The sequence below is a fragment of the Ammodytes marinus genome, assembly GCF_949987685.1.
Source record: "Ammodytes marinus genome assembly, chromosome: 12".
NCBI classification, from domain to species: domain Eukaryota; kingdom Metazoa; phylum Chordata; class Actinopteri; order Uranoscopiformes; family Ammodytidae; genus Ammodytes; species Ammodytes marinus.
In genome coordinates, this window is record NC_137216.1 from 27,918,409 (window position 1) to 27,941,838 (window position 23,430).

Genomic DNA, 23,430 nt, shown 5'->3' on the forward strand with positions numbered 1-23,430 from the left:
TGTGTGCTGTCAGATTGTATTATTTATATCATCGTAAACTGTATTTCAATTTATATTTTAGGCTTTTAGTTTTGGCCAAGTTCCTTACAGGGATAATACAACTTAAATCTGGATCTATAAACCTAACTGAAGGGCTGATAATGGAGATTTTAAGACACCAGAATGAATAAGTCAAAAGTCAGTTTCTCACCTAAATTCATCAAGAACAAAAAAAACAAACCAGAAACACACTACTACAGTAAAAATAATCTAGTTAGGCTGCCCAAGGCATACAATTGGGACATACTTTTACTTATTTCATCATAACATTGTGCCTTGATCTTGCCTCTTGCTTTTATATCCGTCGCATCCCTGTTTGTTTTCATATGGAGGCTTTGTCGATGTGATGTCACTTCAGGTGAGTACTGGATTATGGGTCACATTCGCCCAAATAGGGTATTGGAACGCAGGGACTGTGGACCCCTCTTCATTCAGACACACATTGTCACTGAGCAGTTTTAAAAAGCAACTATAAAGAACCATCTAGGCCTTTACCTCACCTTTAAGATATAAACAAATGTTCTTTTATAATATTGTTGCGTTTTACCGGTAATTTTAAATTTCTTCTAACTATGTGGCTTCTGTTTGTATGTGATATGGTCTTAGTATTAACTATTCTTGTGAAGCATTTTTTTTTTTTTTTTTAAATAGTATTTCTGTGAAAGGTGCTATATTATATAAATGTAATTAAACTGTCTATGGGTTTTATACAAAATCCTGCCCTCCTACCTTAGACATGAAAGTCAAACAAAAAACACAATACATTTATTGCACATAAAAAGAAAAGAAAGTCATTATAAATTCTGTCTTTTATTGAAGTATTTAAAACCACAAATAAAGACCCAAGTGCAGACTGTTAACCCATCATCCAAGTTTGCTTCATAACTTTAAAAAACTGTGATAAGACGTCGTTAAAGTGAAGTGAGGAGAAATGAAATCCTACACAATATACAAGAGCACTGATGATTTGAATTGTAAACAGCCTAAAAAAACAGGCACATTGAGGAGTACAGCGACATGAAAGTAAAGATATGTACAAAAAATCTTAAGGAGTCAACAGAATGTGGAGAAAAACAAAAAGAAAATATCATTTTTCATCAAAATACATTAGCGGTCGTACACCAGTTCTTTATTAAGAAAGTCTACAGAGGAGTGTAGGAGTATGCCATCCATGTCCAGACTACAATTATTTAAAAAATACTTTCTTTGACACAGCTTAAAAAGTGTGACTGTGCTTCCCTTTCAGTGTTTATTAAAAAATCTTACAAACTAAACAGCCCAAGCTAGCAATGAAAAAAAAAATTAAAAATGCCTTTATCATTTATTTATGTTATTTATTTCACTTCAAGCTTTTAAAAAAGAGAGATAGGGCAAAGGCATTCTGAGTTAAAACCTTAAAATCCTTTGTTTGAATCAATAGAATTTTTTTTTTTTACACAGAGGCTGGGTGGATAAAACGAAATTCTCTTGGGTGTCCTCTTGAGTGGAAATGTCTGTTTAGGTGCCTTTAGAGATGTCCAGGAACCAGAAAAAAAGCAGGTGTATTATGTTCATGGTTTGCCTTCCGTGTGGGTAAGCCGTGTCTGCATTTCGACCACCACTTTCCGCATCATGCCTCCTAACTGGTCGTGGATGTCTACGAGTTGCTGTGAGTTGCAGTGACTGAGTTCTAGTGGCGTCATCCGGCAGGTAAGGGCCTCCATGTCTGATAGCAGCCCCCCAGGTGTCTGCTCTCCAAGTGATGTGTCGAGGGTTTGAATCCCGGGAATAATGTCTTGTTCCGGGTTCCCATCTGCAAGAACGGGCTCGTCCACCAGCGCTGTCGCTGCGAAGAGAAAGAGAAAGTTTTTATTACATAATTCCAGAATAAAATTATTATTATTATAGTAGTTAGTAAAATAAGACACTTGCCTTTTAGTGAAGGCAACTGTCTTCACTAGATTTGTTTTGTGTTGAGGCTAAAACTAAAACTGTTCTAAGTTTGAAGGAAAACTAATTATATTTTGTTGACATGACTCTACATCATTGGAAATGAAAGTCACCCCTCAATTATCTATTGAGTATAAATAAAAAGGTGGAATGAATGAATAACCTCAACCTTATGAAATGTAACTTCAACTTTTGAGTTCTACATACTAAGTTCTACATACTAAGAATTCCAAATAGTTTTAAATGTATTAGTTCAGAGAGTTTTAACACGGTTTAATGTTTGCATAACAATTTTAACCGACAAGTTTTTTTATTTTTTTTTCATCTGTATGACACAGAATTAGTTAGTTGGCAAGTAGCAAGTGTTATCGTTTAAAAATTCTTCGTGTAAAGGACTAACATTTTGAGTTTACATTTGAAAAAGATACATTTTCATTAGTTTAAACTCACCAAGAGTCTCGACTGAGGTCTTATCCTCTTCATCGTGGACTCCCGGTTCAGACGTCATCATCTCCATTTCATCAAAACTCTTCAACTCGTCAACACCTCGGCCTTTACGCTGCAAGACAATCGTTCACATGTCAAATAAAACAATTTCACCTTCATATACGTTCATGTTTTGTAATATTTTTGTGATTTTCATACCTGTTGTTCATAGATTTTAAGCGCCTTTTTGACGTTGGAGATCTTCGGGGAGCGAATCGGCAGAGTCTTGATTTCGGTGGGAGTGAGAGCGCTGAGGTCCCCGACAGTTTTGATGTTTCTGGCTCGAACAAGCTGACCGAACCCACGAGCCCTGAGAGGAGGAACAGCAGTAAAACATAAGAACACGATATGACAATGAAAAGGTATGTAATTTAGGTTGCCATTTAGGCTTTACATGGATTTAAATAGGATAAATATATATCATTTTATTAAAGAGTGTTTTTTGGCATTTTTCCTGCTTTATTTGACAGTGGGGAGAGACAGATGAAATGGGGTAGAGGGGGGCTCACCACATGTTGGAGGATATCTGAGGCAGCACAGCTTCCACCGGTGTAGAGCAGCCGACCAGGGACGGGTAGATACAGTCTTTTGAGACGGGCCGCGGCTCCTGGCCCATTTCAGAAATCTGGAAAAAAGAAAGAAAAAGGATGTCATCTATACTGTATAAATACATATATTGCCATATTCAAAACATATAGTGAAGGATGTTGCTTGCAATGATATACACAGAGAAATGTGTGGGGGGGGGGGGGGGGAGCACTTACCAGGCATTTCTTTGAGCTCTTGTAACCTGGACTGTGCAGATTTCTGGGACTGAGGAAGATCAAGCCTTTAGTCGGAGTAGTGACATACTGAAATAAGAAGCAAAATGTGTTAGATGAAGTCAAAGCAGATTTGTTTTTTATAATTATGAATAATTCTAGAGTAATTTAGAGTTATTCTGGTCCCAGTTCATACCTTTGGACCTGGGATACCGGTCTGACCGCTGACTTTGGATCTCCTGGGCGAGCTGGTTCTGATAGCAGGGCTGCGACGGTCAATGTCGTCTGCTATTTCCTGGTGTTGGATCGGATTGGCGAACGACACACGCCTGAACTGCAATGTTTAAAAAAAAGTAAAAACAAAAGTTACTTTCTGAGCACATTTGAAACATTGCCTGTACAACTCTAACTGGTGTCCTTTGATGCATGTATCTATCAAATGAAAAAAGGTAAAAATTCCCCTGAAACCTATCTCAAAAATATTCACTTTTGCACACTTCACAAAAAAACATAATAATATGTTCAGATTCTTATAGTGGAATATTTATATTTGAGCATTGTATACGTACTTTTTCACCACTTTTGACAAGAGGTGAGGGAGTGTCATCCTCTAGTGGTCTCTTCTGGCCCTTTTTAAGAATACTGGTGGATGGGGAGGCTGAAGGAGACCATGTTCCCCTGGTCCTACCACCACTGCTGCTGCTGCTTGGGCTTTGGCCGAGATCCAGCCCCATCAAAGCCTCCAGGTCCTTCTGTTTGGCTGGAGAACCCTGAAGAACATCATTGCTCGTTGATTCTGATAACACTGAAGGGTCGCAAGCATCGGTCAAAGGAGCGTCCAAATTCGGTGCAAAAACCTCATCATTCTCAATGTTGGCTGTGTCAGTTTTCTCCTCATTCTGACACTCCAGAATCTGGGTGTCGCCATCTTTGTAGTTTTCTTCTAGAGGTGTGATGTCATCAACGGCACTGACTTCAACAGCACTGACTTCTGCTTCCTGGTTGGTTGAGATGTCTTCTTTGATGGAGGCAGACTCTTCCTCCTCCTCCTCCTTTGAAATCTCCTCTGGAACATTTGGAGATTCCATTTGGTTTTCTTCAAGAGACGTACTAGGACATTCTTCAGATGTGTTCTCCAATGGAACAAGAGGAAGTTCTTGGACGTTAGAATCAGGACATTCTTGGTGGTTCGTATCTGAATTATCGTTTTGTTCTTCGGTAACATTGTCAACAAGCTCACAAACGTCTTCGACTTTCTCCTCTGAAGATTCTGAGACCTGCAGTTTGTCTATTGCCTCATCAGGGGACACCAGTGCATCCACATCCGGTAAGATGGAAGGTTCAGAAGGCAATGTTTCCTGAGTCTCTTCGGTAACGATTTCAACTGGTTCAACCATTTCAACAGTTTGCATGTCCCCAGTGTCACTTTCTTGTGAAGGAGTATTATCCATAATCGTTTTAGTCGAGTCATTTTGCGTTTGATCGTCCTTTAGAGGTGATGTACTAAGCGTTTCGCTCTCTTTTGTGTCCTCAGCCTCAGTTTGCTTATTAACTGTATCAACCTCTACCTCCATTTGTGATTGTACATTACTTTGTTCCTCAACATTGGGCGTCACCTTAACCGATTCAGAATCCTGCAAATCTTGGGTAAGTTGTGAATCTTCTACTTCTGCTGTGATTTTATCTTCTACATTTTGTGTATCTTCCGTTTGAGTATTTTCAGAATGATCCTTTACCGTGTCTATATTGATTTTCTCTGCCTTAGACGGTTCAAGTGCGAGAGGACTTTGTCGAGATGCTTTAGGTTTCTTTCCCCTCCTTTTGGGCATGGGGGCACTTTTTCTTGCCTCTGGGGACTCAGAACCAGACGATTCTGCAGTGGCTAATAACATTTGTGAAGAGGTTCGTCTTACGTATTTCCCCCGTCCTTTTGTTGACTCTGTTGACCCTGTTAAATCTAATGACTGAGAACTCGCTGGAGTTGAAATAGGACTCGATTTGGACTGCTTCTCTTGAGCCTTGCTTCTTCTGCCTACGATTTTGGCCTCTGTCTGACCGGCGGCTGGCAATGACCCCTGAGAATTAGATCTACTTTGCCTTCCCGATGGTTCCTTATTTTCACTTGAATCCTGGGAGTCTGTCTTGCTTCTCCTGGATCTACGCAGAGACTGACTATCAGAGGGTGTCATCACTTGAGAGTCGTTTTGACTAAGGTTGTCATCTGTTACTTCCTTTGTATCGAGTTTGTCTTTGACCTCCGATTCTTTCACCAATTTCTTTGCAGTTCTTGGTCTCCCTTGGGAATCGTCATTAGTTTGAGAAGAATCAACTTTCGGGGAATCAGTTTTTTCCTCTTTGGTCGTTTCTACAAGCTCCGACTCTTGGGATTTGCTATCAGTTTGAGAAGGAGTGCACACTTGAGGAGATGAAATGTCCTTTTGAGAATCTCTCTCTAGCTTATCACCATCTTTTTCGATTGGTTCTGCAGGCACTTGGGGAGATGAAATGACCATATCAGAATCTCTTGGTTCCTCAGCATCTTTTTCAACCTGTTCCACAACCTCTTGAGATTGGCCAGCAGTTTCAGGAGTAGTGGCAATTTGAGGAGATGTGATGACCATTTCAGAATCTGTCTTTAACGCATCACTATCTTGTTCCATCTGTTCTACAAGATCTTGGGATTTGCTTCCAGATTGAGGTGAAGGGGTGATTATTTGAGAATCTTTCTTTGGCTGATCGTCATCCTTATTGGCCTGGTCTACAATCTCAAGTGAGGCAGTTTGGCTTGACTCTTTTTTGTCAGGCAAAACCACTTTCTTCGTTTCTTTATCTTCCTTGGGGTCCAATGGGGACTTCCTCGGCCGAACGGGCCTACCCTTGGACTGGCTTTCCTGATCCGACTGTGTGTCAGTTTGGCTGGCTGACTCAAAGCCTCTAGTGCTTCTCCTTCTGGGTTCAGGACTACCAAGGAACTCCTCTGAATTGCTGTAGAGTTTGATCTTCTTGCTTCGTCGACCCAGTGAGTTAGTTTGGCTAGAGTCTCCCTTGTCCCTCCGAGACCGTGTTCGTAATCCTTCTTTGCCATTGTCCTCCTCGGCAGAATTCTTACTTCTCGTGTTCGGTCTGGTTTGAACTGGGCTTGACTTTTGAGAATCGCTTTTCGGTTCCTCTCCAGAACGTCTCTTTTTCAAAGGCGCATATTTCTCTTCCCGTTCCTCAGGGTCTTCTCCAGGAAGTTTGGGTCGGACTCTTTGGCGCCCGGACCGTCTGGTTTCCCCGCCGGGAGAAGATGACTGAGAATCATCCAAGTTTGGTTGAGAGTCCTCCTCCTGACTTGAATGTTGTACTTCATCTGATGAGGAAGCCATGTTTGTACTCTCATTGCCCTCTGCTTCTGTCTGAGTGTCTGGGATGACATCTTCATCCTCTGTTGTATCACTTGGCAGCCTCTCAGTCAGCCTTACTGGCTCACATTTTGTCGCGTCTTTTGGCCTTAGAGGGGACTCCGGAGCATCCTTTACAGAACACTGGGAGTTTGTTTTTTCCGCCTGACTAGATTGGGAATTCTGAGAGCTCGTGCTATTGGATTTCCGAGAACCGCGAGATGAAGTCCTGGGTTTAGAGCGTTCTTGGCTATTGGGTGTCTTTATGAGGGTACTTGTGAATGATGCAGTGCTGGGACTTGCGGACATTCCCTCAGAGTACTTTTCCAGTGTGATAAAGGACTGACGGCGACTGTTTGCTTTCTGGGGAGTTCCTGTGATCAAATCGGAAGAGCCGGAGACGTTAGGACTTGTGCCTTCTTTAGGTTGAGAGTCAAAGTCTTCTGCTTCTACATAACTCTTTGTATCCTCCTCCATAGAAACATCTGTGGACTCTGGGATCATCTGTTCCACTTCTTGCTCATGGTTCTCTGTCATGTTCTCGACAGCTTGTGGGCTGGCAAAGTCTTGAGTGTCTTTTGTTAGAACTTCAATGTCCTCATCTTTTTCCATATCTTCCTGAGGAACCTGAAAAGAACAAAAATAAATTCCTATTAACTCAAACTCCTATTAACTCCTATTAAAAACTCAAAGAAATACAGAACGTACGATCAGGGCAAACACCACTGCTTTCTTATTGTAAATATGTGGAATGTTAGGCTGTTCCCGACTTATAATTTTCCCAGACAAATCAAATCCGATCAGCCTGTTCAATAAAGAGATTTGACTATTCCCGATCAGAAAAGTGGAGTTAGAAATAAATGTTTTGACCAAGTCAATGAAGGCATAGGAGCGACCTAAAAAAAGCCCTTTTGGAGTGTGCAGACTGGTGTAAGACCATTGTATAAAGCAAAATCCTGCCACTACTTTAATAAAATGTCCCAAGAGATTTCTGTAGTTTACTGACCCGTAGATGTTACCATTATAAATTGAGAGCAACTGTTAGCTGTGAAGTGCAATTAACAATGTACAAACAGTATGTTTTCGCTTTGGTAGAATTCAACAGGACAAAACAAGTTTTTTTCCTGGCCTTGTGGATTTTTGTTTTTGCCAGCGATGGGGATGCGTTAGACATTACCTTGGCAGGAGAGTCTTTGGTGACCTCGTTAGCTTCATGAGTTGGCAATGTGTCCCTGTGGGGAAAGAAAAGTTTTATTATATGAAGGCTGGTTTTTATGAGAGAGCCGGGATTAATCTTGATTCTGGAAGCAGATGTTTTGAACTTACATAGAGTCTTCTTGGCTCTGTGTGTACTGGCTGAAAACCGTTGTATCCATCGAAGCGTCAAGGTTATTGTACATGGCGGGAATGTCAACCCTGTGCCAAGGAAACAACATTAGCTCTGCAGAAGACTGACAAACTGGCAACTCTGGTGGAGTCAGTGATTCTGGAGAACGCTTGTTGTCAAAATCAGTGAATATTCCCTGATTTTGACAACAAGCGTTCCCCAGAATCGCTGACTCCACCTTTAAATGTATTATATAAACACCAATGATGGACAAAAAGACAAATCTAACCTTTTAGTCCGTTTCACCTCCTTCTGGTGCTCGGTAAGAACTCGCTCCTTTGTCTCGGGGGGAATGAAGACAAAATCGACAGAGGCCTCTTCCTCCAACACCCCTCTGCGCGGAGGCTTAGGAGAAGGCTTGGGTGAACCAAAGTCCAACTTCGTCTTTTAAAAAGGGAAGACAACGTTAAGTTTCATTAGACTGTTTAGAATATAATAACTGATGGTCACAAACTTGACCAAATTGAAAAGGATATTTTACTCTAATTTTTATTAAATTTTTTGAATAATGTTTTTATGCTTCATTAGTCTGCATCGTCACTGTTGTTTTAAATGTGCTATATAAATAAAGTTGATCCGACTTGATAAACTTACAGAAACCGGCTTGGAGGTCTTTATGGAGCTCCTGTCCTTCATCTCAGGAGTTTTGCCCAGCATCGAGTCCCTCATCCCCACAGAGGAAACCGGCATCCCACTGAAATTCGTCTCCAACTGGGAACTCTCACTCTGAACACAGAAAGATCAGTCATAAATACCAACAATGGGAAGAGAGGGAGCGGAAAATTACATATATTTTGTTTTTTCATTTCATTTATTAAGGCTCACGGCCATAGCACATGGCATGGAGCACACAGTTCAAATTAAATCATTACAAAACAAAACAATGGTGTACGGCAAGAAAACAAAAAACAAAAACATTACTTAAACAATTGTCTGTGCAATAAGATTTTTTTTTAAATCTTTTATTTGTTTACTACGCATAGTACATACTATGTTGACAGTTGTATGTGTGTGAATGTAAAGTGTGTGATAATATGTTTTGCATCATTTCAGGCAGTACACTGAATTTCATTGTACATCTCATGCCATGACAATAAAGGAATCTTAACTTTATCTAAAATCAAAACGTTTAGAAAAGGCTAAAAACAAGATATTTCCAAACTCACTGAATACGGTCCACTGAACTGATCTGGAACAGCGAACGTCTCAAAGCCAGGCAGGATGATCGGGGTATTCTGCTTCACTTGGTTCAAGATCGGTCTGTTTGAAGAAAATGGCAACATTGATAAGACTGCTAATAGACAACCTTAATGGATAACATTTCTGTCATCAAACAAAAACTCGGCCTTCTGTTGTAGTATGTTATCACAATTTTATAGCTAGACATAAAGACCCAGATGTAGTGAAAAGTGACTACAAAATGTGCATTCAATTTCTCCATCAATTTACTTTCTACCACTGTGAAGAACATTCAGATTGGAAAACTTAATACACGTTTACAAGTAAATGGGATGCAGTGATTTTGTTCAGTTATCTTCGTAAGTTGTATTGAGTAACATTGTGATGTGTTCAAGCGCTATTCAGAAAAATTTGTATTTGGGGGAAGTAACTTCATTGTGATTACTTCCATTTAATCTTGTGAAATGTAGTGTTAGGCTTTAAACTTAACTAAATAGGCTACAGTTGAAGTAGAAAAGGGCATTACCCCACTGTTATAATGTTTAAAATTAGGGAAAGTAAAAAATATATATATAACATTGGATGGACTTAGCATTAACCCATTGATGACGGCTGCTGCGCGATGCCACATTGGCTCTCCTGCCTGATGCTGCGTCGCGCAGCATTATTACTTTATCTATTTTTCATGGCATTCCCAGCATAGAATGCACCGTCATTGGTTCAAATACACGAGGTGGGTTTTGTTGATTTTTTTAAGACCACGTGACCACCCAAAAGTTGTGTGGTTTGCCGAAAATAACGTCAATCAAAAAAATAGAAAATAAAAAAATAAAACAAAATAATAAAAAAAATACGTCGGCGACAGAACAGTTAGTGGCGTTTGGTGCGCAGAATCAAGGTCTACTATAGACTACTGACGAAAATCACACAACACATTGCATCTATTTATTAACAATATTTAATAATTTTCTAATTCATCTAATTTTGACGATTTTTAGAAATATTTTTTGGTTTGTAAGCGCTAAGGGAGCATGTTTAAATGAAACCTGTGAACCTTAACTTTTAAATGTATTTTATTTCATGTTTCTATGTGCTACACAGGCTTAGATATTAAGGTTTTGGTAGACTTGACAATTCGTACTATTTTTTCAGAAAACCCTCAGGCATTAAGGACATGCATCCTAGATTGCCATAGTCATCAATGGGTTAAATATGATCCTAAAGATTTTCACCTGATCTCTTCGGGGTAAGTGAGGCTGACTGAGTTGGCGAAGGTTCCGTTCCAGAACTGTGTGACGGAGGTGCGTAGGTGCTTGTTCTTGTGAGGGAACAACACACACAGCAGAGGAGACAGAAGAGTCAGGAGCTCCGTGTCGTAGGCCAGAGAGGAGCGGGTCTGCAGGCAGCACAGGACCTCACTGAGCAGCTTCTCCAACTGAGGGAAGGAGGGAAATGTTTCAAATGTAAAATGTTTAAGCCTGCAGTGTGTAGAATTTTGGGTTTTATTTCCTAGCAGATTTTGTAGAAAGTAATTATAATGTCCATAAGTACATTTAATTTAGTGCATAATAGCTGAAAAAAATGTTTTGAATTATTATTTTTTCCCTTAGAAAGGGTCTCATATATGTCCATATTTCTGCATATTTTGGACCCAGGCCTAGTGCCGCCATCTTGAAAGTGTCATAGTTGGAATGTCATCAGGTGCATTGTTTAAAATTTAGAATTGTTCTTGTCCTTGAAGGCCACTGTAGCTTCTGTTATTATTCGAAAGGGGTGGGGTTACCCAGGGAGTGTTGCATTCTAGAACTTTGTAGAACTTTCTTGATGATGTCATATTACACACTGCACCTTTAACATATATATCATCATGAAACTTTTCCAGTTGATTACTTCCACTAAATTCATAATTTTTTGTATTGCAACTTTTTAAATAACCAATAGGGGAAGGTGGGGTGATTTGTGCAACTTTTTACTCAAAGTGATTTTAAAGTGAGGCCTTGACAGTTATGTCTCCAACTCAAATATGTACATATATTTCAGGATGTTGTGCATCCCTGGCAATAAAAACTTTGGATCTGGAATAAACTGTTTAAGAAATATAGCTTTCGGAAAAAAAGTTGTCTTGTCGCACAAATCACCCCACGTAGTGGGGTGATTTGTGCGTCATTGTGTCACAATGACAAAGTCACCATCATCATCTTTCTGGCCATCTGAACTCTCATCAGTGGTGTCGTTAAGTGGAATTGAGATGTCACTCTCTCCTGAGCTACTGTAGACTATCACTTTCTTTTGGTGATGCCACTGGCACAACTCTCAGAAATGTACTTTGCACTAGTTGCTCCGTGCTTGTGGAACCAACTGCCACCTGACAAATGTGATTCCCCCTACATTTCTGCCTTTAAATCAAGGCTCAAAACCCATATGTACACCCTGGTGTTTCCTCCCCATTAACCTCTGCACTACTTACTTACCTCTGCACTACTATCTGTGTTTATGTGGATGTATGGGCTTTACGTCTTTTATTTTGGTTATTGTTATTTTACCTTCATTGTTTACCTACTGAATGCACTATGTACAGCACTTTGGACAGTGCAAACTGTCATAAATGTGCTTTTATAAATACATTTTACTTACTTACTTACTTATAACTCACCCAGGCCCTTGCGCACAAATCACCCCATCCCCAGAATTTTGGATAATAGGCATGATGCAGCAATTTAGGGTTGACATTGTGCTAACTATATAGACTCAAAGTGTAGCATACCAAAGCACTAAAACATGTGTCAAATGTTTTCAAACGTGTCTATAATTGTTCAGACACAATAATCAAAAAACCTTGATCATGGAAATTTTACTTTGAAAGGCAAAACACAGTTTTTTGAGCTTAAATGTGCTTATATCTTATTCCTTGTGTCTCCCTTCTTTACAGGATGAGTCAAATGGATGGCTCTTCTTAAATATGTGGTCACATTTCCAATTTCTTCCACGGTTTTCTAGAAACAAGGGGTTTTGCAACTTCCAAAATGCACAAATCACCCCACCTTCCCCTACACTATTTCGCTGAAATTTGGCAATATCCAACTAATTATGTGCAAATTTGCATCTAAATATGTTGGATAAAGCCAGAGTTCAAATCTTTATTTAATTTACAACATATAAGTGTCCAAAGTTTTTAAAGTAGAGATTTTGGATACAGCCTTTTCATCTTATATATCAAAACTTCACTTCACTGCTGCGCGTCGGACAGTTCTCGCCTCGACGGCGTACATTAATTCCTGATAACTGGACACCTCGCCTGGCATTAATCCTTACATATTCATCTTAAGGTTTTTGAGAACTATATGTCCCAAACATACAAGGTTTAGTAAAATAAACACCTACATTTAGGACCTTTTATTTATACTATTATGACATGTAGACATGCTATGAAGGCAAAATACTGAGAAATCTTAAAACTGACCAATGCTTAACAGTACTGAGTACCAATTTGAGTACCCACCTTTCCCAGAAGCTGTAATGTGAAGGTACCCGGATTACTGGCAGCACGTGTGTAGAGGAGTGTGATTGGTTTGAGCAGAGTGGCGAGCGCTTCTTGGACCGTGTTGGAGAGAACCAGGTTAGTGAAGAGAGTAGACAAGATGGCTACTAGGGCCAGTCCTGTAGCTTCACACGGGGCATCGGGACTCTCCAGATACACATCTAGACACTGGACCAGCAGCGACTGGAAGGTGGACAGATTCCCCAAGACCTTATTACGCTTTCTCATCCAGTTCACTGGGGTGTGAGGAGCTGCAAGGAAAAACAGAGAGAAAAAAAAAATATATGAATTATATTTCTTTAATTGAAGTGTGGGGGACTTCAGGGACTCCTCTTACATTTTCCTTTTTTTATACTTATACTTCATTTTTAAGTAGTCCAAGATAATTCTTCAACTTACAGTTCATTGAAAGAGAAATTATAAAAACAGAAAAATATGAATTCTCTTTTTTATATTGAAGTGGGAAGACTGAATTAAAATGTATTTTATTATTATTTTAAATAAATGCTTCTACTTTTATTTTTTCAAAGATTATTCTCCAATTTACAGTTCATTGAAAGATAAATTATAATCCAATCCTCTTACATTTTAACTTTTGCTGGAATTGAGGCGTGTACGGCGAGAAGTCCACACACTCCACCATGACTTGGAGGATACTGGAAACAGCGTTTAATGTTGAAGGAACCTGGAAGATCACACAGCAGCAACATGTCAAATATATTATAAATATTAAAAAATATTATATTTCCACAACTTGTAAGATTAGATAGAACACTTTTCACCTAGAAGGAAATGATTTTCCAATTTGCTCCAAAAGTACAGAAACAAAAACAAAGAAAACAAAACTGAAATTAAAAATAAAATTACAAAAAAATTGGGGTGTAAAGTAAATGTAAAGAAACGGTGCCTTTTAGAAAGAATAGATAGTCGTGATGTCGACAAGTCACCATTATGCAATTTTTTTTTTTAACATTTTCCAATAATGTCTAGACATTTTTCAAATACATTTTTAAATATGTATTTTGTTTATTTAATAGTTGTTTTGTGCCGTTTAAACAGTTTATGACGACCACGTTACTAACCGTTAGTGCCTCTCTGTCTATAGCAGCGGCCATCTTTGCACAGAGCTCTTCACAGCAGATGTTCTCCTCGGCTGTGGCCACCAGAGCAGAGCAGCGGGCGAACACTTTGTAAAGCTTAGACCAGGTCAACAGCATTGACTTCTGGGACGCCTGGACAAAATACAGGGATTAATATTAAAAGGAATACTTCACCCATACGGAACCAGCGTTCTATCATTATAAAATCCCTATTATAATATAATGAATTAGGTTTTTCTTCCCTCATTCTTCCCTTGGCCCAGCTCTGCTGTTAATCCTAACCCTACATTTTAGAATGTTGCACATTTATACTACATAGGATCTCAGAGTTCAATACACCTTCATATTTCCACCGGTGAAGTAGGTCTTTAAGACGTGTTGTATATTTGTTTTGTGAGGTTTGCTATGTTATTTGTTTGTTAATTTAAAAAAATGCCAATTAAAAAAATACATAAACATTTTAGAAAACGACTCAAGCCATTCTCTTTGGTCCAGATGAAAAACAGGACTTGGGAATAGTTCAGTGGTTAAACATGTGTTGGTAATGAATGTAGGTAAAATAATTTAAAAAAAATCTTAAGATATACAGACCTGTTGTAGTGGTGTGCCCCGCAGAAGGTGTGTAGCAGGGAACAGTAAGGCCGAGTGCATGGCGCTGAAGTTGTGTTCCAGAGCGTCACCTTGGTTCACTTCATTTGACTGAGCAGAGAGAAAGGGATTAAAAATGTTACTAGTGTGAGAATAACTTCATTTAGTGCCCTACGGACAGAGGAAAAACATTCCATTTCACCGTTCAGTGATCATAAATTAATGATTCTAGGGCTGTCCACAAATGTTCTATTTGATACACGACTATTCGCAAATGTGACCCAACTTTCCCTCCCTTTTACAGCAGACAGAAGCATTTTTAGACATGAAACAGTTAGAGGCTGGTACGACAAACGGACCCCTTTTACAACCACAAACACATCTAAATGCATTACTTTAACCTGCTACTGTAAATGGTAAAATCCTTCTTCGTCTTAAATCAGAGTTACCTGACAATATTTTTATGTTTGGACACATCATTGGTCATCACTCTCATCCTCTACCTGTGTGATGGTGTCAGTCAGCGGGGTAACCATGGCGCTCCACATCCTCCACAGCTGCTCTTTGTTCTGCAGAGTGGTTGCCGTGCGACCCATAGCAACCAGCACCGCCTCCCCAAAGGCCAGAGGAGAGGTGGGACCGGACAGACCACAGCCCACCAGGGTCTGAAGGCACTGGAAAAACCTACAGACAGACAGACAGCAATAATATTATAGGTTAAAATGATAGGTTATAAAGTAATATAAGTAGTTATTGTACCGCATTTAGAAATACACATAGATCCAAAAATATCGAAAATATATATTATATTCTGTAGCTAAAAGATGTATTAAGTTAGGTGTGTAAATATACTCATTTGTTCTACACGTACACATAAGTTGTACTTTCTATTTCATTTAATTCTTCTGGAAAAACCTTAAAACAGACAGACAGCAAGCAATAATATTATAGGTTACAAAGTAATATAAGTAGTGTATTCAATTTCATAAAACAACATAACAAAGTACAATATTAATATGAATATGAATAATATTGTGACATCAGACCGACCTCTCGTCCTCTATGAAGGCCGGGAGCATGCTGCTGTTGTACAGGAGAAGAATGAGGAACAGAGCCGGGGTTCCCTGGAGAATGAAATACAATACAAAGTTTAGGTCAATGCTCTTTATGACAATTTATATAAATGAATGATAACATGTTCTAAACCAAGCTGCACTCACATTCAGAACGTCCATCTTGCCCACTTGATAGGATGCAGAGCCCAGGACTCTCTGGGGGATTCCTTTCACCGTCGCCTCAAACAGAATCTGGGGGGAAAGATTTTACATTTGAATTAAGAACTTTTACACATTTGTCTCATTTTCATGATTATGGTGTGATATAAGTGATTTTCATTAATTGCTCAGCCCTAATATTTGTTTTCCTTTTGTGTTTGACAGCTTGCAAGTCAGAACAAAACAACTAAATATGACCGATATGTGAATTAATAAATACATTATCACGTCAGACTTAAAGGGTTTTAGTCTCCATCTTACCATAACTTTGTCAGCAGGCAGCGCCTCTGAGGTGACGAGGGTCTGCAGAGTCTGAAGCATGAGGGTCAGAACCTCACTGCCCTGACGCTCCTTCTTACTGCCTACTGACACACAGGGACCAGATACAACTTAAAAACTCAAGAACTGAATGCCACAAGCAAACCATTTTTCTTAAAGCTGTACTATGGAACAGGAATGTGTGGTCTATATTATTAGATTTATTTTTATGTAGCTATGAATACATTTAAAATTTCATGTAAATTGAGTGCCTGCGTGATGCTGATGTGAATGCAGGGGGCAGACGGTATAGAGATTCAAAATAGTAAGAGAAAACAGTTAAGTCCATTCAGTCAAATTTAAGTGAAATAGTTATGGTGGACAAAATGCCAGTGAAAAAAAAAACATTTTTAAATTGAAAATCTTACATACTACAGCTTTAAAAGAAGCACACATATTTAGTTAAGATTTTTTTGTTATGTGTCTAAATGTAGGAAAAGTGTCTTGTTTGAGAGAGGAGGGTCATCATTGGGGCCGACCCCCTCAGAGTGTTTCTCTCTTCACAGCGTTCAGAGCACAAGACTCTGAAACGCTCAGACTTAAACTGATAACAGTGTGATTGGATGGGGAGAGGAGAGGGGGGGGGGGGGGTCTCACTGGTCCCCCTCCTGACTGACAGGGCCCACAACCAATCAGAATGCTCTATGTGGAGCTACAAGGCGGGAACTACAACTTTAAAGAACCCACCGTGATGAGTAGCAGCCACAATAACAGCTCAATGGTTGTTAACACTAACAGTTACATACAAATGCTCCAAGTGTATTATTGTAATATGTCAAACATAACAAAATAAGAGCCCTGTAAATGTGTTTATCATATAATAAGTACATCCATGACATGTTTATTAAATCAGTAAAATCGTCTAATGGCAAACGTATTAAAGAAATGTATTGTGCACATTTAGCGCCTGGACTTGAAAGCACAAATTGAATAGACACAAATATTTGAATGTTATTTTAGGATTGAATATGCATTGTCTTAGAATTGTTAACATGTTATATGGAAAGCATAAGACTTGTGCAATTAGACATTCTGCTAAATCAAGATCAAAGTATTTACCTGATTCTATAGTTAAGTTGACGAAGCGAACCAGACTGGACCATATGACGGACAGGAGAGCATCTGTAGGAGAAGAGATAAGACACAACAGGGTTTTGGTTACAGCTGTTTTGACAATGTGCACAAACTGTGTTACTGTAAAAAGCTGTTTCATATTCAGCTAATTAACAAACAGTAACATTAGTGTTGAACCAAAGCTAGCATATTATTCAGTGCACGGGTTTCGAGAACCTAATACTAAATTGGCTTGCGGCTCCTGACTTGTACCGAAATATCGATAAGCTCCTTGAAGAGAGATGCCGCTATTTGTATTCATACAACTTTAACCCTTTATAAAACGTAGCAGCATTTTCAAATTCTTACAGGACAACACGTTCAAATGTGTGGACTAATTAATGGTGGGGACAGTCTCCTAGACATCCTGGTATTTCTAACCATACTAAAATCTGACCACAATAATCGAGACATCCTAAATCTTTTTTTTTTCTACCATACTAAATAGCTGAATGTATGGGGATTGGAACGCAGCCCAAGAGTGAAGTTTACCTGGAGCTTCTTTGCCGATGTTGGTGAAGCCTTCTCTGATGTTGGAGGTGAGAACAGCAGCGTGTTTAGTGAAGGAGGAAGTGCCAGACAGAAGGGGGTGGGTTAAGGGCTCTGGAGAGAAAAGAGATGCAGTGTCTCAAAATGCATTTTTCAGGCAATTTCTGATTCATTGTGTATTAGCATCTTAAATATAAGAATGCAGCTTCAAATACTTCACATGTAAATGGCATTCAGTGATTTGGTTCGTTTCCTTTGTTTGGATTGAGGTTGTATTGAGTTATATTGTGATGTGTTCAAGTGCTGTTCAGTAAAAATGTTGTTTTTGACGAAGGTGACTTCATCGTGATTAGTTCAATGTAATCTTGTAGAATGTATTGTTAAGCCATAAACTAAAATAAATACTGCAGGCTACAGTTGAAGTAGAAATAGCTATAAACGGAAGCTTATACCGGTCCCGGGGGAATAATTTGGGAAAGGTATAAAAAAAAATTGATACAGCCCAACCTTAACTGTTATGCGTCATCATATAAAAAGTACATTATGTGTGTCTCTGATTCTCACCTAGGTTAAGTACCAGTTTGTTCTTAGCTGCCGTGGCGATGACGTCCGGCCCCAGGAAGTAGTGCAGCAGCATCTCGAGGCCGATGAGCTGGACGGAGGGGAAGGAGGAGGAGGACAGACCGCTGGAGTTCAGGCTCAGACGGGAGGAGTTAGCCGAGCTGCTGAAGCCTGGAGTGCCCCCTGTGAGGGAGGGAAACACAGAGATTATAGGCTGTGTGTGTGTGTGTGTGTGTGTGTGTGTGTGTGTGTGTGTGTGTGTGTGTGTGTGTGTGTGTGTGTGTGTGTGAGTGAGTGAGAGAGTGAGTGAGTGAGAGAGTGAGTGAGTGCATCCTGAAATCCTCCTATATACCGAATTGAGAAATTGATTTTGAAAATCAACATTGCCATGTTCAAAGTCACTTAAACCCCCTTTCTATCCCATTCTGTTGCTCAGTTTTAACTTCAATAAGTTGTCCCGTCCAGGTCTACATGCCTAAATGCATTGAGTTTCTGCCATGAGATTGGTTAATGAGTTATATGTGCTAACAAGAAATTAAACTGCTGTACCTAATAAAGTGGCTGGTGAGTGTACATGTTGAGTATGTAGGAGGGAGGACGTTAGTATGGCTTTTAGAACACAGCCTAGGTTCTGTATGGAGGGTGGATGATGCATTAGCGTACCAGTCTTGGGTGTTCCAGGAGTTACAGCTCCGTTCTGACTGACGGCTCTGGAAGGCGTGCCGGGGACTAGAGGAGAGTCGGAGCCGATGCAGCACTGGAGCAGAGGAACTGAAACCTGCAAGAGAGACAAATCGTATGTCAGTACTGCTAAAAATGAATGGAAGTGTTCAAAAGAGCCTCTCCTAAGGCAAATCCGTGAATAAAAAAATAAAATAAAAAGTGATATTGTAAAATATTTTAAAAAAAAATAAGAAAAATTAAAAAGTTAAAAAGAAATAAAAAGTTTTTTAAAAATATATAAAAAATAGTGGTGGGCCGATAACGGCGTTAACGGCTGCGTTAACGCAAAACTCTTATCGGGCGATAAAAAAAATATCGCCGTTAATCTCTTAATTCCACCTCCTGTTCGGCTCAGGGGAGATGCTGTTCGCCGTCGGGGTGAACCCCCTTCCGCACGTGAAGGCTCGCTTCACGTGCGGGAAAGCTATAGTGTGAGCGGCCACAGCTTGTATTTTGGTCATATCTAACACTGGACTGCAGGCCTATATAAAAGTGTTGTACCTTTGCTTTCTTTGGGTTAAAAAAAACTCCATCAACTCAGTATCCGTCTAGTCCAAAAAAACTCTGTCAGCTGCTGCTGCAGACGGTGTGCAGACGTGCTCGGAGAATCGGCATCGGCGCATCAACAGTCATTCAATGCAGCGGCAGTAATCATACAACCGAACGGTGTAGAAAGTCCCGTCAGTTAAAAATAGTGATCCAGATTTTAAATCCATGTTAAAATCGGAAGGATATAAAGCTAGTTAGCTTAAAAAAAGTAGCAAACATGTCAACTGTGATGTGTTCAGGCCGGCTCAGTAATATGATTGATGTGTTCAAATGCAACACAAAAAAAAAGAAATTTGAGATTTTGGCGAAACTTGTTTTCCCAGCAAGATAAAATAGATAGTAAAGATGGAATGGAATTATGACCTGTTTAATGTCCTATCTTGAGCTATGATCATATCAGCAATTAAAGCAATAATACAAGTTCTATTTCAACAAAATAATAGAAAATTATCAATTTTGATATCAATAAAGACTTGGATCGTTAAGGAGTCTTGAAAATGGTATCACTATCAATACAAATTAACGATCTCCTGTCATCAGAGAGAAATTAAGATGATTTAATTTTTTTAACCGTTAGTATTTACCGGTTAAAAATATTATCGGTTGACTGGTTTACCATGGACATCCCTTATACTGTATAAATGTATATCATACATTGTATGTTTTTTTTTGTGTTATCCCAGTTAAGTTTATTATTAATTTTTTATCATTTAATATTACTTTTAATAGTTCCGGGACGTTGGAGCAATAACCTGGTGTTTTGACACTTCAGTGTGCACTGTGAATTTGAAGTAATGTTCAGTTTTTGAATAAAGATGCAGCATTTACAAATGTTTATTTTTTTTATCCGATTCATCGATTAATCGAAAAAATAATCGACCGATTAATCGATTATTGAAATAATCGTTAGTTGCAGCCCTAAACAATTCATCGTTACCTCTTATGGCCTACAGTTCAAAGTTCATGTTTAACTGAATAAACAGTTTGTAAACACAAGTACATCTTGTTGAACATTATTTATTTTCATCACCAATTATCATAGTAGAACAGCTTCCTCAAGCAGTTTGTGATGCATGTTGGAAACAGAAGATGAGCCCCTGGTCTGATGCGCCACCTGGCTTGAGAAACACGTTCTCAAAGACTTACTTTGAGTCATTATTTAGGAGCTCAAAGACTTACTTTGAGTCATTATTTAGGGAGCACACACATATTATGAATGAATTCAAATGAGCCATTTTAATCTAGATTAATCTAGATTAATTTCAAAATTAATCTAGATTAATCTAGATTAAAAAAATTAATCTATGCCCACCTCTAATAAAAAATGTTAATTTTTTTTCTAAAATACATTTTTATTATTAAAGTAAATTATAAAAAAGGTAAAAAAATTAAAGTAAAATTGTAAAAATGCTAAATTAAGATACGCGAGCACTGCCAGCCCAAAGCAGTATAAGATCCCTGGTCTCACCATATCAAAGTTAGGAGACAGGTTGGCTCGGAGCTGAACACAGAGGTACCACCAGACCTCCACCTTGGTGAGCAGCAGAGCTTCTGTTCTCACGTGGATGGAAGCCAGAGGCTGCATCAGGAGCTTCATACGCTTACTGCTGCACAGGATGTCTGAGGGACGGACAAGGGAAGAAATTTACACATGGCGACTGTAGCTATAGGTTTACATGGAAATGTGAGGTTAATCTCTGAAGGCAGAGGGGAACATTTGGGGAATAGATTTGCCCTTTTCTTTCGTCATCTTTCTTTTTTGTACTATTTCTGTTGCTTGTTTTGTTTTTTGTCTGTTGTAACGGTGCAGGTGTTTGTTTGTTATTGTGTATTTTTTTTTACTTCAATAAATATATTGAGGGAAAAAAAAATGTAATCTACTGAAGGTCACAAAAATATATCCATCTCCTATTTTTTTTGCATCAAATATTTTTCACATGAATCAGAGACACGACAAAAATATATATTTTTTTTTTCTTTTCTTGGCATTTTTTTTTTTTGGCATTTCCAATCGCCCTTTTCTCACAATATCTCAAAATGCCCATAAAAGGATTGTGATGGAGACCCCCAGCTTGTGTGTAGGTCAATCTCAGACCTCAGTGGAGGGTGGCTATAGGCTCACCTGGGTTGAGAGCAAAGTTGTCTATGAGGCTCTTCCAGGCGATGAAGGCGATCTTCTTGATTGGTGGAGACGAGCTGCGGAATCCCAGTTCCTCCAGATGAAGCAGAGAGTTGATGAAGGGACCGCCTCTGTGCAACATCTGGGACAGGGGGGGAAATGGGTTTTAATAGGATGCCCGATGATAAATCAAGTAGCATTTTTCTCACACACACACACACACACACACACACACACACACACACACTTTACCTTCCCGAGCAGTTTCACAAATAGAGGCCACAGCTTCAGGACGTTGGTTTCATTCTTGGCCATGAAAAGTTTCTGCAGTTCTGGGATCAGTTTCTGTGGAGACAAAAAAATTCAGACATGAGCCGAGAAGTTTTTTTTACGTTGCAGCACTGCTTGTGAAGCACGAATCTCGAATTATTCTTTCATTTGCTTTTGCGTGAAATACTGGTGCTAATTGTGTGTCTAGTACTTTGGTGCATAAATCCATACATGATCTCAGTTACAGGTACAAAAAAAGCTTGATGGTGTTTTGTGCCCCCACCAGAGACTTCTAGGCATCGCTCCCTGGAAGACCCAAACCCTAACCATTTAACCTTAACCCTCACACTAACCTTAAAGGCTCCGTTAGGGGGCACAAAACAAAAAAAATTTAATATGAAAACACTTATGGAGACTCACCGTTGACATCATTGGTTCTATGATAGCAGCGACCTCAGTCTGTCTGTGCAGCAGTAGAGGCATTCCCAGCTCCATGGCGGCCGCCGCGCGCAGACGCACCTTAGAGGCAGAATGGACCACGAGGGGGATGACCAGCTTAGCCCAACGCACACAGCCTTCACCCATCTGGGCCGGGGCCTGCTCTAGCAACCTGGATAAATTATAATTTTTCTTTCTTTCAGGTTGTACATAATTACAATAAACTTTTTAAATGTTATGCAGGGTTGGTGGTTCAATAACCAACCTGGGCAAGAAACTGAACCCCAAATGTCTCCCTATGGTTAGCTTGCACCCTGTGTGGTAGCTGCTGCTGCTGCTATCGGTGTGTCCGTGTGTATGCGTGCGTGCGTGAATGAATGAGACAAACTACATAAAGTGCAGTCCATTTAACACTCACTAAATATTTCTAATCCCATTACCTGATGATAACGTTCAGGGCCTCGTGCTCCATGACCACAGAATGCACGTCCTCTCTGCTCCACACACTCTCCAGAGTGGACAGGACAGACGACACCTGAGGGAGGCAAGCAACACACGTCAATACACCACCACCACTTTTCAGTCATATTTTACTTGGATTCAAATCTATGCAGCTACTCACTTTCTTGCCCACCACGTCTGGAGGAAAGCTCTGTTTGGAGATTACCCACAATGCCCTGGTGCACGTGTTCTTATCCGTCGACTTCGCCACCAGCGAGCAAAGTGCAGAGAGGATTTCTGACGGGAGAGTTTCTGGATACAAAAAATAAACACGAAAATTAGCCTCTGCTGTATTTACATTATCAATTACATAGAATAAAAAAAGGCCACAGTCTTATGCATTTTGAAAGAGAAAAGTATGCTAGCTACGTTAAATAATGCTAATGAGGTATATAAAACTAATGTGGAACAAAGAGTGTGTTTGTAACTATACATGTAGAATATGTAAATGTATGTACCAGGCACTCCAGAGACGACATGAGAATGGTACAGACAGAACCCTAGAGCTTGTAGGGCAGCTTGGCTCAGCTCAGCATTGGGACTGGTTATATGCCCCTGAATGGAACAGAATTACACATCATTAATAAAGAGCATTAATATAAATATGGGTTATTCAAATATTCCTCCCAGTACCTACAGTTTATGTATTAAAAGGTGTGCATGGGACTCACCAATGTGGCTTTAC

General features: G+C 39.5%; 1 protein-coding gene across 5 annotated transcripts in view; it reads right to left on the reverse strand.

The window, feature by feature from the left end:
- Window positions 1-873: 873 nt before the first annotated feature.
- rif1 (replication timing regulatory factor 1) overlaps window positions 874-23,430 on the reverse strand; it is a 25,331-nt gene continuing 2,774 nt past the window's right edge. For 3 of the 5 annotated variants that reach the window (XM_080037843.1, XM_080037841.1, XM_080037842.1), the window contains exons 4-36: window positions 23,417-23,430; window positions 23,204-23,300; window positions 22,867-22,997; window positions 22,685-22,779; window positions 22,227-22,416; window positions 21,789-21,881; window positions 21,540-21,678; window positions 20,886-21,037; window positions 18,809-18,923; window positions 18,149-18,328; window positions 17,588-17,698; window positions 17,042-17,104; window positions 15,926-16,029; window positions 15,611-15,697; window positions 15,441-15,514; window positions 14,894-15,074; window positions 14,394-14,501; window positions 13,785-13,934; window positions 13,288-13,387; window positions 12,664-12,953; window positions 10,397-10,599; window positions 9,152-9,245; window positions 8,580-8,711; window positions 8,215-8,369; window positions 7,925-8,014; window positions 7,776-7,830; window positions 3,785-7,225; window positions 3,412-3,549; window positions 3,219-3,305; window positions 2,964-3,079; window positions 2,614-2,764; window positions 2,419-2,527; window positions 874-1,864 (exon numbers count right to left, since the gene is read on the reverse strand). The exon at window positions 23,417-23,430 is cut by the window's right edge and continues 65 nt beyond it. In XM_080037843.1, the coding sequence (XP_079893969.1) occupies window positions 1,590-1,864; window positions 2,419-2,527; window positions 2,614-2,764; window positions 2,964-3,079; window positions 3,219-3,305; window positions 3,412-3,549; window positions 3,785-7,225; window positions 7,776-7,830; window positions 7,925-8,014; window positions 8,215-8,369; window positions 8,580-8,711; window positions 9,152-9,245; window positions 10,397-10,599; window positions 12,664-12,953; window positions 13,288-13,387; window positions 13,785-13,934; window positions 14,394-14,501; window positions 14,894-15,074; window positions 15,441-15,514; window positions 15,611-15,697; window positions 15,926-16,029; window positions 17,042-17,104; window positions 17,588-17,698; window positions 18,149-18,328; window positions 18,809-18,923; window positions 20,886-21,037; window positions 21,540-21,678; window positions 21,789-21,881; window positions 22,227-22,416; window positions 22,685-22,779; window positions 22,867-22,997; window positions 23,204-23,300; window positions 23,417-23,430 (7,520 nt within the window). In that variant the 3' untranslated portion in view covers window positions 874-1,589. The remainder of the gene's footprint in view (window positions 1,865-2,418; window positions 2,528-2,613; window positions 2,765-2,963; window positions 3,080-3,218; window positions 3,306-3,411; window positions 3,550-3,784; window positions 7,226-7,775; window positions 7,831-7,924; window positions 8,015-8,214; window positions 8,370-8,579; window positions 8,712-9,151; window positions 9,246-10,396; window positions 10,600-12,663; window positions 12,954-13,287; window positions 13,388-13,784; window positions 13,935-14,393; window positions 14,502-14,893; window positions 15,075-15,440; window positions 15,515-15,610; window positions 15,698-15,925; window positions 16,030-17,041; window positions 17,105-17,587; window positions 17,699-18,148; window positions 18,329-18,808; window positions 18,924-20,885; window positions 21,038-21,539; window positions 21,679-21,788; window positions 21,882-22,226; window positions 22,417-22,684; window positions 22,780-22,866; window positions 22,998-23,203; window positions 23,301-23,416) is intronic. The other 2 variants (XM_080037844.1, XM_080037845.1) reach the window with 2 other exon arrangements.